Source organism: Amphichorda felina (genome assembly GCF_050947745.1).
Source record: "Amphichorda felina strain 45539 chromosome Unknown scaffold_6, whole genome shotgun sequence".
NCBI lineage: Eukaryota > Fungi > Ascomycota > Sordariomycetes > Hypocreales > Bionectriaceae > Amphichorda > Amphichorda felina.
In genome coordinates, this window is record NW_028145044.1 from 1,583,850 (window position 1) to 1,598,649 (window position 14,800).

At 54.7% G+C, this 14,800-nt stretch overlaps 3 protein-coding genes across 3 annotated transcripts; 2 read left to right on the forward strand and 1 right to left on the reverse strand.

Annotated features, from left to right (window-relative positions):
- Positions 1–194: 194 nt before the first annotated feature.
- ATP5 (ATP synthase delta subunit family protein) lies at positions 195–1,204 on the forward strand (the record flags this gene model as incomplete). The annotated part of the gene is made up of 4 exons (XM_083195745.1): positions 195–350; positions 542–853; positions 934–1,026; positions 1,091–1,204. The coding sequence occupies 4 exons, from the start codon at positions 195–197 to the stop codon at positions 1,202–1,204; spliced, it is 675 nt and encodes a 224-aa protein (XP_083048761.1).
- Positions 1,205–1,637: 433 nt separating this feature from the next.
- ACO1O0_006353 (Six-hairpin glycosidase-like protein) lies at positions 1,638–5,176 on the reverse strand (the record flags this gene model as incomplete). Its single annotated transcript, XM_083195746.1, has 7 exons — positions 1,638–2,010; positions 2,067–3,311; positions 3,368–3,827; positions 3,881–4,508; positions 4,624–4,720; positions 4,789–4,906; positions 5,053–5,176. The coding sequence occupies 7 exons, from the start codon at positions 5,174–5,176 to the stop codon at positions 1,638–1,640; spliced, it is 3,045 nt and encodes a 1,014-aa protein (XP_083048762.1).
- A 2,076-nt stretch (positions 5,177–7,252) lies between these two features.
- On the forward strand, positions 7,253–8,482 carry RER2 (Decaprenyl diphosphate synthase-like protein; the record flags this gene model as incomplete). Its single annotated transcript, XM_083195747.1, has 3 exons — positions 7,253–7,471; positions 7,531–7,790; positions 7,852–8,482. 3 exons carry the CDS (start codon positions 7,253–7,255, stop codon positions 8,480–8,482), a joined length of 1,110 nt encoding a protein of 369 aa, XP_083048763.1.
- Positions 8,483–14,800: the final 6,318 nt, after the last annotated feature.

Consider the following 14,800-nt stretch of genomic DNA (forward strand, 5'->3'; position numbering starts at 1 on the left):
TGACCCCACTTTTTGTATCAGCAGAAGAAACTTAGGTAATCAGTAGTGGGTGCCTGACTTCGGGTCTGCCCGTAAGGCAAGAACATCCAAAATTGCCGACGAGGAACAACCTCATCGTCCACCCAGCCGAACATCACCACCTCGAAAACACCTCCCCAAACCAATTCCTCCAACCCCCCCTCGCCACGACCGCCATGTTCTCGCGCCAGGCCCTCCGCTCCGTCCGCGCCGCCGCCCCCCAGCGGGTTCTGGCCCTGCGCACCACGTCCGTCCGGTCCTTCGCCGCCGCCGCCGAGGTGCAGCCCCCCGTCGCTGTCTTTGGCGTTGACGGCACCTACGCCACTGCTCTGGTACGACTCAACTCCCCCCCCCGTCCACGAATTAAGATACGCGTCCCCTTATATTTACGACATTGCATGGCGAATTGGGCGAGCTTAGTGCTGCGGGGGAGACATGTCCAATTGGGAGAGGAGGACGTGATCGTGGGAAGGCAATTGAGGGATTGAGCCGCCGGCTAACATTTTTGCGTCAATTACCACAGTACACTGCCGCCGCCAAGTCGTCGACCCTCGACCCCACGGCCAAGGCCATCTCCGCACTGGGCGCGCTCCTCCAGAAGGACGTCAAGCTGAACGAGATCCTCTCCGCCCCGACCCTCAGCAGCGCCGACAAGGCCGCCATCGTCGCCGAGCTCACCAAGCAGTCCGGCGCCCAGGACGCCACCGTCAAGAACTTCCTCGACACCCTCGCCGAGAACAACCGCCTCGGCCTCCTCGGCGGCGTCTGCGAGAAGTTCAGCACCATCATCTCCGCCGCCCGTGGCGAGGTCGAGATGAAGGTCACCAGCGCTCAGGTGGGTTTCCCCTACTACGTCACGGGGAGAATGGGACAAAGGGAATGGGATGGCGTGAGCTAATACATTGGGAACTGTAGAGCCTGGACAACAAGACCCTCTCGAGGCTGGAGTCTGCTGTGGCCAAGTCCGCCTACGTCGGCCCCGGCAAGAAGCTCAAGGTCACCAACGAGGTACGGGCCCTTCCAACGATTTTTTTCTATCTGCAGTAGCACAAGTTGCTAACTCTAGACCTAGGTTAACCCTGACATTGTTGGTGGACTCATCGTCGAGGTTGGCGACCGCACCATCGATCTCTCCGTCTCTGCTCGCATCGCCAAGATGAACAAGCTTCTGACGGACAGCCTGTAAACTATTATCATAATCACCACGGAAAGCCAATTGAATCCTTCCCTTTGTCATCTCTAACCTCGGTCGCTATCGACCTCGCATGGGTCCCGCAGACGGGATCTCATCATTGTCTTTTTGAGACGATGTGGTGTGTAGAGCCTGTTCATAGGGGTTGTTTGTCAGAATAGACTCATTATACTCTTTCACATCTCGACCCATTGTGACTTTGCAAGCCCCGTTCCGACGGATCGCAAGGGTGTTATAAACATAATCAATCAATCTGATTCAATCCAACAACAACAATAACAATAACTAGCCATCTATATATAATATATCATTTATTCGTCGTCTCCAGCACTCCCAATGTCATGATCCATGTGCTGTTACCATCTCGAAACGCCAAGCCATATACACGTCTTGCCAATAAGACTATGCCCGGCCCGGCTGAAGCTGCTTAAGCCTTCGCTTCATACTCATCTCCGTTCTCGAGCCTGTTTTCTCCGTTCTCGTTCTTGTACCGGCTGAGCTGCTCAGATATATACCGGTGCATATGAGAGTCGGCTTCTTCCTCTTCTGGTGACTTGTCTCGGTCCTGACGATAGAAGACTGAATCTGTCGGGGAGCGGACGTCATCGTCAACGCCGTTGGTAGAGCTTTCAAAGTCACTTCGAGCACCGATAGATCGAGCTGTCGAGGAACGTCGAACGCGGCGCATTTTGGGAGAGTGGGGAGTGCCTGTCTCGATGCTACGCTGGAACATGTCGTCAAAATAGTGAGCCATGGCAACACTCGGCGTCCGGGGGGTATGGGGAAGCCTGAGATTAACACTGCACCATTGTTAGTACTAGTAGTCAGAGAAGAGAAGTGGTAGAGAAGGACATACCCAGTGTCGTGGATCATCCGAGCGATCAAACCAGTCCACCCACACTGATGGGTGGCACCGAGGCCGCGCCCAGTGTCGCCATCAAAGAACTCGTGGAACCAAAGATAGTCTTTCCAATGTTCGTCAAAGTCGAGACGATCATCACCAGCATTGATGCTGCGCCTTCCATCATCCGTCCGGACAAACAGATGCTGTAGACGATGCTGGATCTCTTCAGAGACCTTGCCCAGATGCATATAGTCGCCACTGCCAGTGGGACACTCAACTTGGAACTCGTGCCCATAGAACAAGAAGAACCGCTGCAGAGACTCCACCAAGAGAAAGTTGACGCAGAGCCAGACAGGGCCTCTCCAGTTGCTGTTACCGCCAAAGAGCCCGCTGTCGGAATCTCCCGGCACGTATCCGACAGCGAATGTCTGGCCATTGACGTCCATAGAAAAGGGGTTTTCCTTGTGATACTTGGACAGCGATCGAATGCCGTGCTCGCTTAAGAATTCGTCCTCGTCAAGCATTCTCTTGAGGATTTTCTCCAGCCTCTCCTTGCTGACGATCGACAACAGGATGCGGTCACCTTTGCCCCTTTTCCGGATGCTTGCCATATTTCTCTCGGCCAAATCGCACCTGTTGTGCACAAACCAGTCCACTCTCTTCTTAAAAGAGGGTAACTTGTTCATGAGCTCCGGCTCGAGTGTGGTGGTCGCATAGAGGGGAATTAGGCCCACAAGAGATCGCACAGGCAATTGCTGTATCCAAGGGCCACCCCATGATATGGCATCATAGTAGAATCCATCCTCTTCATTCCATAGCGACTGCTCATCCTTGGATCCCATTCGGAAAGTCATGGCGTCGCTGATGAAGATAAAATGCTCGAAGAACTTGGACGCAATGTCCTCGTAGATTCGGCGGTGCTTCGCTAACTCCAGGGCAATGTTGAGCATAGACAGACAATAGAATGCCATCCATCCTGTGCTGTCGGCCTGCTCTAGCACACCTCCAGTGGGCAGCGGTTCCGATCGGTTGAAAAGCCCAATGTTGTCGAGCCCAAGGAATCCGCCCTCGAAAACGTTCTTGCCGTCCGCATCCTTGCGATTAACCCACCAGGTAAAGTTAAGAAGCAGTTTCTGGAACACACGCTCAAGGAAATCTAAGTCCTGGCGTCCATACAACTTGCGCTCAATCTTGAAGGTACGGAAGGTAGCCCAGGCGTGAACGGGAGGATTCACATCGCCGAAATTCCACTCATATCTGCAAACTCTGTAAGTAATCATACTTTGTGGCTGGGCATGCGGTTATGAACTTACGCTGGGAGCTGGCCATTCGGATGGCAATACCACTCTCTGGTGAATAGGTCAAGTTGTTTCTTGGCAAAGTCTGGATCTATCATAGCCAGAGGAATGCAGTGGAATGCGCTATCCCACGCCGCGAAGAAGGGGTATTCCCATGAGTCCGGCATGGAGAGAATATCATCGCAGTGCATGTGCTTCCACTGCGAGTTGCGGACATTTTTGCGACTGTCTGGTGGTGGGGGCATCGAAGGGTCCCCGTTCGCCCACTGATCCCAGATGAACAGGTAATGTTGCTTTGTCCACATCATGCCGGAGAATGCTTGTCTCTGAATGTTGCGAAGATCATCCGTCATTGGTAAGGGGCTGATCCTGTAGTAAAACTCATCGGCCTCATCCCTACGGCGGTCGATGGTTTCATCAAACAACTCTTCATCAAGGTAGCCTACTTCCTTTTTTGATAAACGGAATCGGACGACTAGAGAAATTAGCTTGCTTCTCCCCTATACTACAAATTCTTTTCATACGTACCTGCACACTCGCCGGGGTTGACTCCCCCATCTTCATTGAAGTTGAACCAAGCAGCACACTTGGTGCCAACCTGGGCCGGGTTGATGGCATCCTTTTCGTCGTCGACGACGTACCTGTGGAAAGCGTCCTTCACGTAGGGCTGGGTATTCTTTTGGCCGTAAAGCGCTTTGAAGTTTGTATCGTTTTCGGTGAACATCATGCGAGGTAAGACATCCTCGCCGCTCGAACCGACACCCGGAGAAGGGGAAAGGACGAAATATCTGTCACCTAGATACCAGTGCTTGGACTTGGCGATAGATTCGTCGTGAATACCGATCGAAGGCTTCTTATCTTCCGGCTCCCGGCCCCAACTCCACGTATTTCGGAACCACACATGGGGAATGATGTGCAGAGGAGCAGGGTCCGGGCCCCTGTTCCATGCCGTGACTCGAAAAAGAAGCTCGTCGGGGTCATCGTCGTCCTTCGCCGTCTCGATGAAGATATCCCAGTACCGGTCCTCGTCGAATATCCCTGTGTCGTTGATCTGGTACTCCTTTTCTTCTCGCGATCGTCGAGCATTCTCTTTGACGAGGTCTTCATATGGAAATTTCTTCTGCGGGTACTTGTATAGAAACTTCATGTACGAGTGCTACGGTCTGTCAGCACACCATCGGATGCGTATCTCGGCTTCTCGGGGTCTCACCGTCTGGCACTGTCAGTTAGCTTACATTGCAACGCCGTTGGCAGGGACCGGAATTACTTACAGGAGTGTTGTCGACGTGGAAATGTGCTTCCTTGACGCTCTCGCCATGATTGCCTTGGGGATTGGAGAGACCAAAGAGCCGCTCCTTAAGGAAGTCACTACGCCAGGTCAGATACACGGTCCAACGGGTTTATGTGGGGGCTGCGCTTGATTTTGCAAAACGCACTCTTCCTCGTTCCAGAAACTGAAGGCAATATTCTGGTAGCCATGTGTATCTGAGACGCCTGCAATGCCATCCTCTCCCCATCTGAAAGCTCGAGATCGGGCGTGGTCGTGAGTGAAGTCTATGATATGATCAGGATCGCTCAAGGCGGTCGAGAGGAGTGTTTACATACGGCTCCAAGCATCTCCGTCGGGGCTGTAGTCTTCTCGCACTGGGATATTGTCAGCAGTTGTATAGCTTCTTCACGTGTCTGCATGCTTGTCGTACCAGTAGCCCACTGGCGCTCAGAGACATAAGGGCCCCATTTCTTCCAGTACTTTTCGCGGTTGCGATCCTCCTTGAGGCGCTTCTCCTCCACGGTGAGGTATTCGTGGCCGTCAAAGACAACCATGGTTTACCTCCAGCAAGTAAGACAGAGAATAAGCTCCAGGGATGGAAGGTGGAGGTTGGAGGTCGGAAAAGAGCTCAGATGACGACGAGGCAGGAGGTGCCTTATCGAGGCTGGCGGCACCAGACGGGACGGGATGGAGGGGCAAGAGGTTCCAAGCTGCTAACTATGTACTTATGTACGGAAGTCAGGGGGGAATAAAGAGACGGTATCATGGAGAGGGCCATGTATTGATCTTATGATATTTACTGTCCGAAATCCCGCGGTTGGAGCTATTGGCGCCAAAAAATCCCATGAGGGCGACAAGGTTTGATTTTTCGAGCTGCCGGCCATCGACGATTGAGCTGTCTGATGCTGGAATCGATGAAGGTGGGGGATCAACGGCCGCCTCAGCACTGAGGTACCCCACCCTGCCCACCATGTTGAACGCGCCATCACCCGTCTCCCGCCTCCGTCTCATCGCACTGACACAAGTCACAGCAAAGCATCGATCATGGATTGCACAGGCCAGAAAAACAGGAAATTCTAAAAGACGTAGAATGTTCAAGTCTGGTGCTGCACCTTGGGTCCGGAAAGACAGGATTTTGTTGGTTGCACCGAGCGCCGAGGGGTCAAACAGCTAATAGCTAACGCGCACACGCTGGGCAGAGCCCGGAGCGGTTCATCCTCACCAGGTGCAGCCATATGACGTCGTTCCCGGTCGAGATACAGGTCTTGGCCAATCCACAGCCCAGTGTTCCTGGGAGGCTTTTCGGAGCAGTTGTCACAAGTAAATGCGACTTTGATTACGAGCACACCGGTATTAAATACTGCATGGGATTAGCGGACGTCATACATAATAGATGCAACCATCAAGCAATGACTCGTCACTGCAACAAATGCCTACCTGCCGTCAAGTATCCGTATCCTGTCCAAGCTAGTGACTTGACTTCTGCCATATGGATTCGACTCTAGGCTCAACGAAGGAAAAGCAAAGTTTATCAGCGAGAATGACACCTCGTTAGCAGAAATAGTCCTTTCTCAAATGTTCGCGTGTGAGGACTGGTAAGTAGGGTATGATCAAGTAGCGCTGCTCATTGCTTCCAGTATGTTTAGATCATCAGGGTCCAGGTAGGTAGCCATGCCGATCTCAGCCCAGCAGGTTGAGTGGTTGATGGGCCGCAATCACCCAGGATGTGACCATGAGATCTGGCACCACGGATCCTTCTAGCCCTTCTTGCGCCTATATATCCTAAGCCTTAACTACTGCTCCCCATACATTAGTCAATGCTGTAAGCCAAGCCGCAATGGACGGGAGCGCTCTTTTTTCTACTACGAAGTCATACCTTACTCTGGCTATGTCGTATAGAAGTAAGCACCCCTTGGCACACCAGCGAACAAAGCCCCGGAAACGTGAGTCAATGACAAGCTGCTGCTACAAACATCTCTAGGTCGAGTCAAACTTGAGTGCAACCAACATGTCTGAGTAAACTCATTGTGGGTGACTTGAAACTAGCCTACGACCTTTTAGGCACGATGGAACCCACGTTAAGAAAGGGCGCCCCATCCATACGATGTTTGCAGATGATTACACGCTGATGTCAAAGTCCATGTCAAGCCACACAAGCCGCCTCATCTCGACTTTTCCGGTAGCCTTTCTAGCGTTGTCAGCCCCGTGGCGCTGCTGCCACACGACCAACCCGTGGCTGGTGATTGGGCGCCTGGCAGGACCCCTGTTCACAGTCGCACTGCTGAGCTTGATCGACTCGTTAATACGACTTGTGGGCATGTGGCCCAAAGGGTGGCCGCCAAATTCAGCAACGAGCTCGTCGTCATCACTACCTCTCTCTCTCTCTCCAACTCCGCCACTACAAATTCGTGGCCCTTCCCGTCTGCATCGCCTCTGTATCGAGGAACTCTATCCATTATATTTTCAGGCTGTCTTTTCGCCCAGCATTGCGCTCATTTCGTCACCATAATATTATACTACTCGTCCTAGTACCTAATCCGTCCTTTCAGCTCCCCCAGCCGCATATTCCTCCCACCGCATCCGCGTAATCTGATATATCTGGCATTGACGACCACCACCCACCTTGCGACATGAGCGACGTTGTTTCTATAATCCGGCGGTTCGTCTTCGAATCTCCTCCGGGAGAATGGGCCATCAAGCAGCTCCGGGAGCTCCTCATCGGTGCCCTGAAGCAGGGGCCCGTACCCCAACATGTGGCTTTTGAGATGGACGGCAACAGGCGGTATGCGCGAAGCCACCGCATGGAGACGGTAGAGGGCCATCACCGCGGCTTTGAAGCTCTCGCAAGGGTCAGTCTTGCTCCTCCTGCTCGGTAATTCCGTGACCCCTAACATGCTGGGCCCAACAGATAATGGAGATTTGCTACAAGGCAGGCGTCAAGACTGTGACTGTGTACGCGTTCAGCATCGAGAACTTCAACCGCCCCAAGTACGAGGTGGAGGGGCTCATGCAACTGGCAAAAGTGAAGCTCGAGCAGCTCACCACCTACGGAGACGTGCTAGACCGGTACGGGGCGGCTGTTCGGGTCCTCGGCCAGCGCGAGTTGATACGCGACGACGTCCTGGAAGTCGTCGATAGGGCTGTTGCGAGGACGCGAAACAACCAGAAGTCAGTTGGCCTCATTTCTTTTCTGGAAGCGCCAGATTGGGTCAATACTTACACTACCTAGGGCCTTTCTGAACATTTGCTTCCCTTACACGTCGAGGGCGGAGATGACCACCGCCATCAAGTCTACAGTCGCCGAATACCTTGCACCGCCTCCTCCCAAGAACACCCCCTTTTCGCAGACACGTATACGGCAGAACATTCTCTCCAGGCAACTCAGCGGCCACGAACGCCTCCCTACCATCCGTGACAGCTCCCCCGAGAAGCGACCCAACACCGAACCTGGAGTCGACTCCGAGAGCCAAGGCGACGTCGACGAGGGTGCCTCCTCGTCCACAACCTTGCCGCCCGACTCCCCTCCCTCCCACTTCCGGGGCGGCTCGGACGCGTCCTCGCAGCTTCCCAACCCGGAGAACATCACGGTTGACACGCTCAACAAGCACATGTACACGGCCGACGACCCGCCGCTGGATCTCTTTGTGCGGACCAGCGGCGTCGAGCGTCTCAGTGACTTTATGCTCTGGCAGTGCCATCAGGACACGCAGATCTTCTTCCTCAACTGCCTCTGGCCCGACTTTGATCTGCACCACTTCGTCTGGGTGCTGCTCGAGTGGCAATGGCGGCTGAAGCAGAGCGAGCGCGAGAAAGCTCCGGAACGGAGACGCCACGGGAAACCCAGGAGTATGGTAGAGTAGGGGGGAGTAGAGTAATCAGGTGGGATAGTGGGAAGGTAGACGCACTGTATAACTGATACCCCTGTAGTCGCTTTGATCAGCTTGTTGAGAGCGAGGGCATCGGATTCTTCCAAGACTACATATTTAGTACTTATTTTATTTTTACTTCGGAATAAGCGGTTTTGAAAAAGCTACGTCATTTCTTTGGTTTCATTTAAGCCTTGGTTTGCGGCGCCTTACTATGAGAAATGTGGCGGCTACAAGAGTACACCTGTAGGAAGACGTCTCCCAACATAGCAACCTCAGTAACCGCCGTTCTATGGCAGCTTATCGCGGCCACCAACATCAGTAAGCAGCGAAGAGAAATAGTGAATAGGAAATAGATGAGGATCTTTTCAGAGCTAATCACAAAATATTTTTGCGTCCTCTGCTCCTTTTCTGGTAGTGTCGTGACCTCGCGAGCGCTGACCACCTCCGGGCTCTGTGGCGGAGCTCCACAATTGCGCGGTCGCCCCCGGCCCAAAAGTCAGATGGGCGATAACCGATAAGGCCTGGGCGGCACTTTAACGGAGTGGGCGATCTTTGCCGTCTCCCCAGCCCGGCTGGCCACCACCTCGCTTCTCCTCAATCCCTTTAGCACGCGTGCTTGTCGAGCTCTCTCCCGTTATAAAATGATTTAGCCTTGTTGCCACCCAAGACGCACACCCATCTTCACCCGCGAGGCCCCTGACCCGTTTGTCCTGTCGCCCGCGTCGCCAACGTCCTCGGTTGTGTTTATCCACGTCGCCGTCGTCGGCAACCGACCAACACAACTTCTCCTCATCGCACCAACCGCCCGTGCCCCCCGAGTCGGTCGTCATGAAGTCGGCCAAGGCGCCGTCCGTGGAGCCCTCATCGCATCGGCGGTCGCAGCCTGTTCGTCAGGCTCGCACGAATCCTCCGCGCAGCTCCGCCAATGCCTCTCGCGCCACGGGCGGGAGGGAGGAGCCCGCTGGCGACCAGCCCATCGACATCTTCCCGGCCATCACCTTCTTCGCCGACACCGTCACCGCGCTCCCCAAGGAGCTTGTCCGACACTTTACACTGCTCAGGGAGGTCGATGCCAAAATCTGCGCCCCCGAGGAGCAGCTCTTCGAGCTCGTCGCTGCCGCTCTCGACACTCTCAAGCCCGGGGCGCGAGCGGGCGACAACACCACGAGAACCATCGCGCCGGCATCGGCGCCGATGAGTGCGCAGAATAGCTCCATCGGGACACCGCTCAACACCGGCAACCCGCCAGCCACAACGGCCGTTGAGCCTTCCCCTGCTAGCTTAGCCAACGATCAGCTGATTTTCCGCCGACGCCAGCTCTTCCGACAGATATCTGTCAAGATACAGGAGATGCTCGTCGCATTGGAGGAGAAGAACCACGTCATTGGGACCGCCAATGAATCCCTCCAACGCCAGATGTCGCGAATTGAGGATGTCTGGCCATACCTGGAGGGCGAATTTAGTGAAGAGGCCAAGTGGGGGAGCACAACACACTGGGCGTACCCGGAGAACCGCACCGGGAAGCCCACACACCCTGAGCGCGCTCGTCGAGATGGCGCCGCGGCCATCTCTGCTGCAGCTCAGGCTCTGGCTGAGGAGGCAGCGGCCCGGAGCGACGCTAGGAAGCAAGCCGTCCAGGCTAAGAAGAACCTCAAGAACCACAACCAGGAAGCGGGGTTTGACGACCATGGAGCTCACAAGGATGGGGGAAGTAAGAGATCCGCCCATGGAAAGGTCCGTAAGACCACTGAGGGTAGCGGCGTCGGCCTAGGCATCTCTACAACAGCCAACGGCAACCCGCCTCAGAAGAAGCGCAAGGTCGACAACACCGCTAGTGGTGGAGGACAGGGGGAGCGCGCTACAAGTACAGTCTCTGGTCCCAACGCGTCAAAGGCAAAGGCCGGTGGCGCGAGCGATGCGTCTGGACCAGAAGCAACCAAGAAGAGAAAAGCTCTACCATTGGGCAGTGGCCAATCTAAAAAGAAGTATGTTCTATCCCCTATCATGCTGTGTGTTTACAACCCTGACGAGGTCTCTGCACAGGAACGGATCGGTCACCTCGTCTCCAGTCATACCACCTCTGCCGGAACCCAAGGGACTGGGTCGCGCGTCCCCAGCCCCGAACGTTACATCTCGGCCGACTACCACACGGGCGCGAGGAAATTCCATACAGTCTATTGGCGACAATGGGAAGAACCGGCCGTCTTCCGCGGCGTCTGGCAAGACGAACGGGACACCGTTGGGCCTTGGAGAGATGGCGGGGCTGGTCACATCTGCGCCGCAGACGGGGAGCGATACTCGGTCGATCAAGGAATCCAGCGTCCCTGCTAGTATCAAGGGCGAGCCCAAGAAGGAAGCAGAAAAAGCCGACAGTGGAGCAGCGGCCACGCATAGCACTACCAAAAAGGAGGCCAACAAGGTGGAGGGTCATGAGCGTCGCAAGAGCGAGTCCATACCTCCTGGTGGCCCACTCCCTCCCACCGTCACCACCAAGAGTGGGCGGGCAAGTAAGCCATCGACGCCGGCCCTGGCTACCTTTCAGGAGGCGGCGCGATCCCGGTCAACACGCAACGCAGACAACAATAACGGCAACGGCAACAGCAACGGCAACGGCAACGGCAACGGCAACGGCAATAACAACAAGAAGAGCCAGAAGAAGGCCGGTGGTGCCGCACAGGCGTTGGCTCCGCCCGTGGTTGACGACGATATGACCAGCGGCGAGGGAGATATTGACGCCGACGAGCCGACGTACTGCTACTGCAATGGGGTCAGCTATGGCGAGATGGTTGCCTGTGACTCGGACGAATGTGAGCGTGAATGGTTCCACTTGGCCTGTGTAGGCTTGAAAGTGGCACCCGCAGAGAATAGTGAGTTGTTGGTCCCGATCTACCATAATTGTGTCGTCGACTCGTTAACTGACCGCCCCACTAGGCACGTGGTACTGCGAGGACTGCAAAAGGCGTCTCAAAATTGGAAATCACAAAGGCAATGGCCGGTAGAGACATTGCTGGATGAATGCCTGTATGGTATATCACTATGGCCGAGTATGGCGACCATTTCCCCGGGTCTGTTTCCCCCGCAGGCGTCCTGACAGGCTGGGTCTTTTTTCTTCGTTCTTATTTTGGTTCTTTCTTCTTCTTTTTCCTTTCTCACTTGCCTTTCTTGCATGGCACTAAGCATGAGTGCGCACACCATGGCGTTTTTAGGAGAAGGGGTCCCGGAGGCATGGACAAGTGGATGGCGGGTATTGGGAGCGTCGTCTCGATGAATGTGCATCCTGAGTATGGGAATGACGGCTTCGAGAGACATCTATTTGGTGCGACTTGATAAGAGCAATGGAGCCGAAGGATATAAGGCCACTGCACACAGACAGACACAAGACATGTAGGACGATAGAGGCACATAGCACAATGCACACCTCTCCGTACACCTAATGGCCGGCGATGCCGTGTTCGTGATGATGAAATCCGTACCTAGTACGAGTAGCTACGTTGCATTTGCTACTAGTTGGGGAGTTTGAATCTCGTCGGGAGTTTAACAGGGCAGGGATGGAGACGAGCCTAGTGGAAAGAAATCTCTTCACACGGTACATGGTTTGCCTCGTGTCGGATCGAAAATTTCCATGGCCGTAGCAAACAGAGCGACTCTGGACTCTGGAGGTTGCTCTTGGAAATATGCAAGCCTCTCCGCCGAGACGCATATGCATGTACTAATACTAGCGGCGCGTCCCCCGCAAACTACAGGGGCATGGGTTGATCTTTGACCCTGTCGAGGAGTAGTCGTAGGTGGTGTTGGTTGGTACTCGTACGTACCTCGTATACTACAGTGTTCGGTCGCTATCAAGTAATATCCGTGCTATGTACGACGTAACAGGCTTTAACTTGGAAACCAGCATAGTATTACTTAAATAGTAGTACTATGTGCTACGAACTACTACTATTGTATAAGTAGTTGTCCTCCCCAAGGCGCTCCTTGCGCCTTGAGGCAACAGCCTCTTCGTATATGCCCACTACCTATACTACTATGTATATCTACTTGCATGGCTGGCCCAGCATTTCGTGTACACTGGAAGACAATTGTACGGGTACATGCCGACAAGCAAATGTTCAACAGCGAACTGGTTACCTAGTACCTTTGAGGTAGGTGCCTACTAAGTTGAAGAAGGCTACCCACCTTTTCGGGGACTCTTGAGAGTGACAAGGTCCTTGTAGAACCTAATACGGAGTCGAATAGCCGACTATCCGTTCTGATCAAGGTTGGACTCTACTCTCAGCATGATCCGAATGTGTTACAGAGGGTTACGAAACGTAATGGGATGGGGATTCGGAGAAGTTGCCAGAAAGCCCGCTGGACTTTTTGGGCCTTGGGCACTTTTTTGGCGGCAAATCGGCGCTACTCGTACAGCGCTCCGCCCCTCATCACCGCCCCAGCGCTCTCCGCCCAACGCCTCGTGACCTGCATCCAAGCTCTCACTCGCAGGCTTCGCCCATCCATCGGAGGCGAATATGCGATGAAACTGTGGTCTGACCGTCTGGCAACATCCGGACGTCATTCGTGCAACGTGTACCATAATAGTCCGCGGAGAATGACGCCACGGTGTCAGGCCATGGCAAGCTGGGCAACACGCCATGCTCTGCCTGCAGCACGCACATGAGCAGCCGGCAAAACTGGCAAGCAGGACTTCAACCTGGCAGGTTGCAACGAGTTGAGGAAGCATTGATGAGACACCACGAACTAATAAGGTGGCCCCTTGCGCTGATCCTTGAACCAGGACCACCTGTGGCTCTGCTTGCGGTCGCCCCGGGCTCCCGGAGCCGCCGTCATCGGCCTTCCCCACAGGCTGGCAGCACTGGAGCACTACAGTGACTGCACCCACCTGGAACTCTCTGGCACTTCCAGGCTGGGAGCGCAGCCCAGGGGGCCCTGGATTCTAGAACCAGCTCTGAGCTCGCCATCCGTGGCCCGAAGCCAGCCGCCGTTAGCAAAAAAAATTAAAATTGCATCTCTTCGCAACCACGTGAGCACTAAGGTACGTTGTCTAAAACCGGTCGGCTCTTCGACTCCTAAATCCGGCCCTGCGACTTCGGAGAATAAAAGGGTCACTCCCTCAGGTGCCTGCAGCATCAGCAGACCGCCAGGCAGTGTCTGATCCCGAAGTTCCCAGCCGACAAGGGCCTCGCCGACTCAGAACAGCGTGCGGCTCCCAACTGCGGCCGAACTGGGCATGGTTCCGCTACAAAACGTCATCCGTGCCTGAGCGGCGCAACGCAGCATGAATGCTTGGTACGGATAAACTACGAGCATCGAGGATTGGAAGTAGATCAATTGCACACGCAATCACGCAGCAGCGGACCGGCACCTGGGGTCAATTTATTTGCGTCAATCTGCGAGTACTATATCAACTGAAACCAACGGCAAGAACGGGTCACAGGCGCCGCTGGTCGCACCGTCCGACGCGGCGCAGTTCTCATTACTCAATGGTTGTTGCATGGTGTCCAATGGCTCCTGCCAGTTGCCTTACTAAGTGCCCAGCAGATCCAGGCTGATGCGGCAGTCAACAAGACGCGGCTGGGCCAGGACTGGGAAAAACATTTGCTTGCTCACCTGACCGGTTGACAGCCACACCATCCAGTCCTCTGTTTCCATTACCCAATCTCACCCTTCCATGGGCTAATCATAGCGCCTTTGCCAGGGTCCGTTCTTCCCCGGCATGGGCCCTGATGGATGCCAACTTTATTCGCCCGCCAACCTTGTACCTACTAACCTACTCGTAGCTGGGCAGGGCTCTGGGCTCGTCATTTTTTATGGGCTTTTTTTTTTCTCCCACGGTGGCGTGGCGCTGTTGTCATTGTGGTTTGGCCTCAACGCCATTGCCCTCCGGAGTCGCAGGCACGGGTTTCGCTCTCGCGCCTACCATCTGGTCTCCTTCATATGCCCCATTCCAGCCGCCACACTCTTCTTTGGTTCCTCCATTCTCAAACTACCTACCCATCTCAGCATCCTACCGAGACATTCCTCTATACCGGTTCACCACCTGCCGTCCGCTTATCCACTCGGTCCCCTGCCGAGTCACACTACTCCTGCACACGAGGGTGCCTTAATTGTCTAACTCCTCCCCCGCATCGCCTCATCTACCTATTACCTAAATCTGGCATCGTTTGACAAATAGAAAGGCCTTGTGCTCCTTGCTTGCCGGCCCTGTCGACTCCTGGGCTCATCCGTCCTTCCGGCACCTCAAAATTCCTTCTAGGCCACCTGTCACCGCCTGCGATCCCCGGACAGCCACCGTCTCAACGGGGACGCCAACGC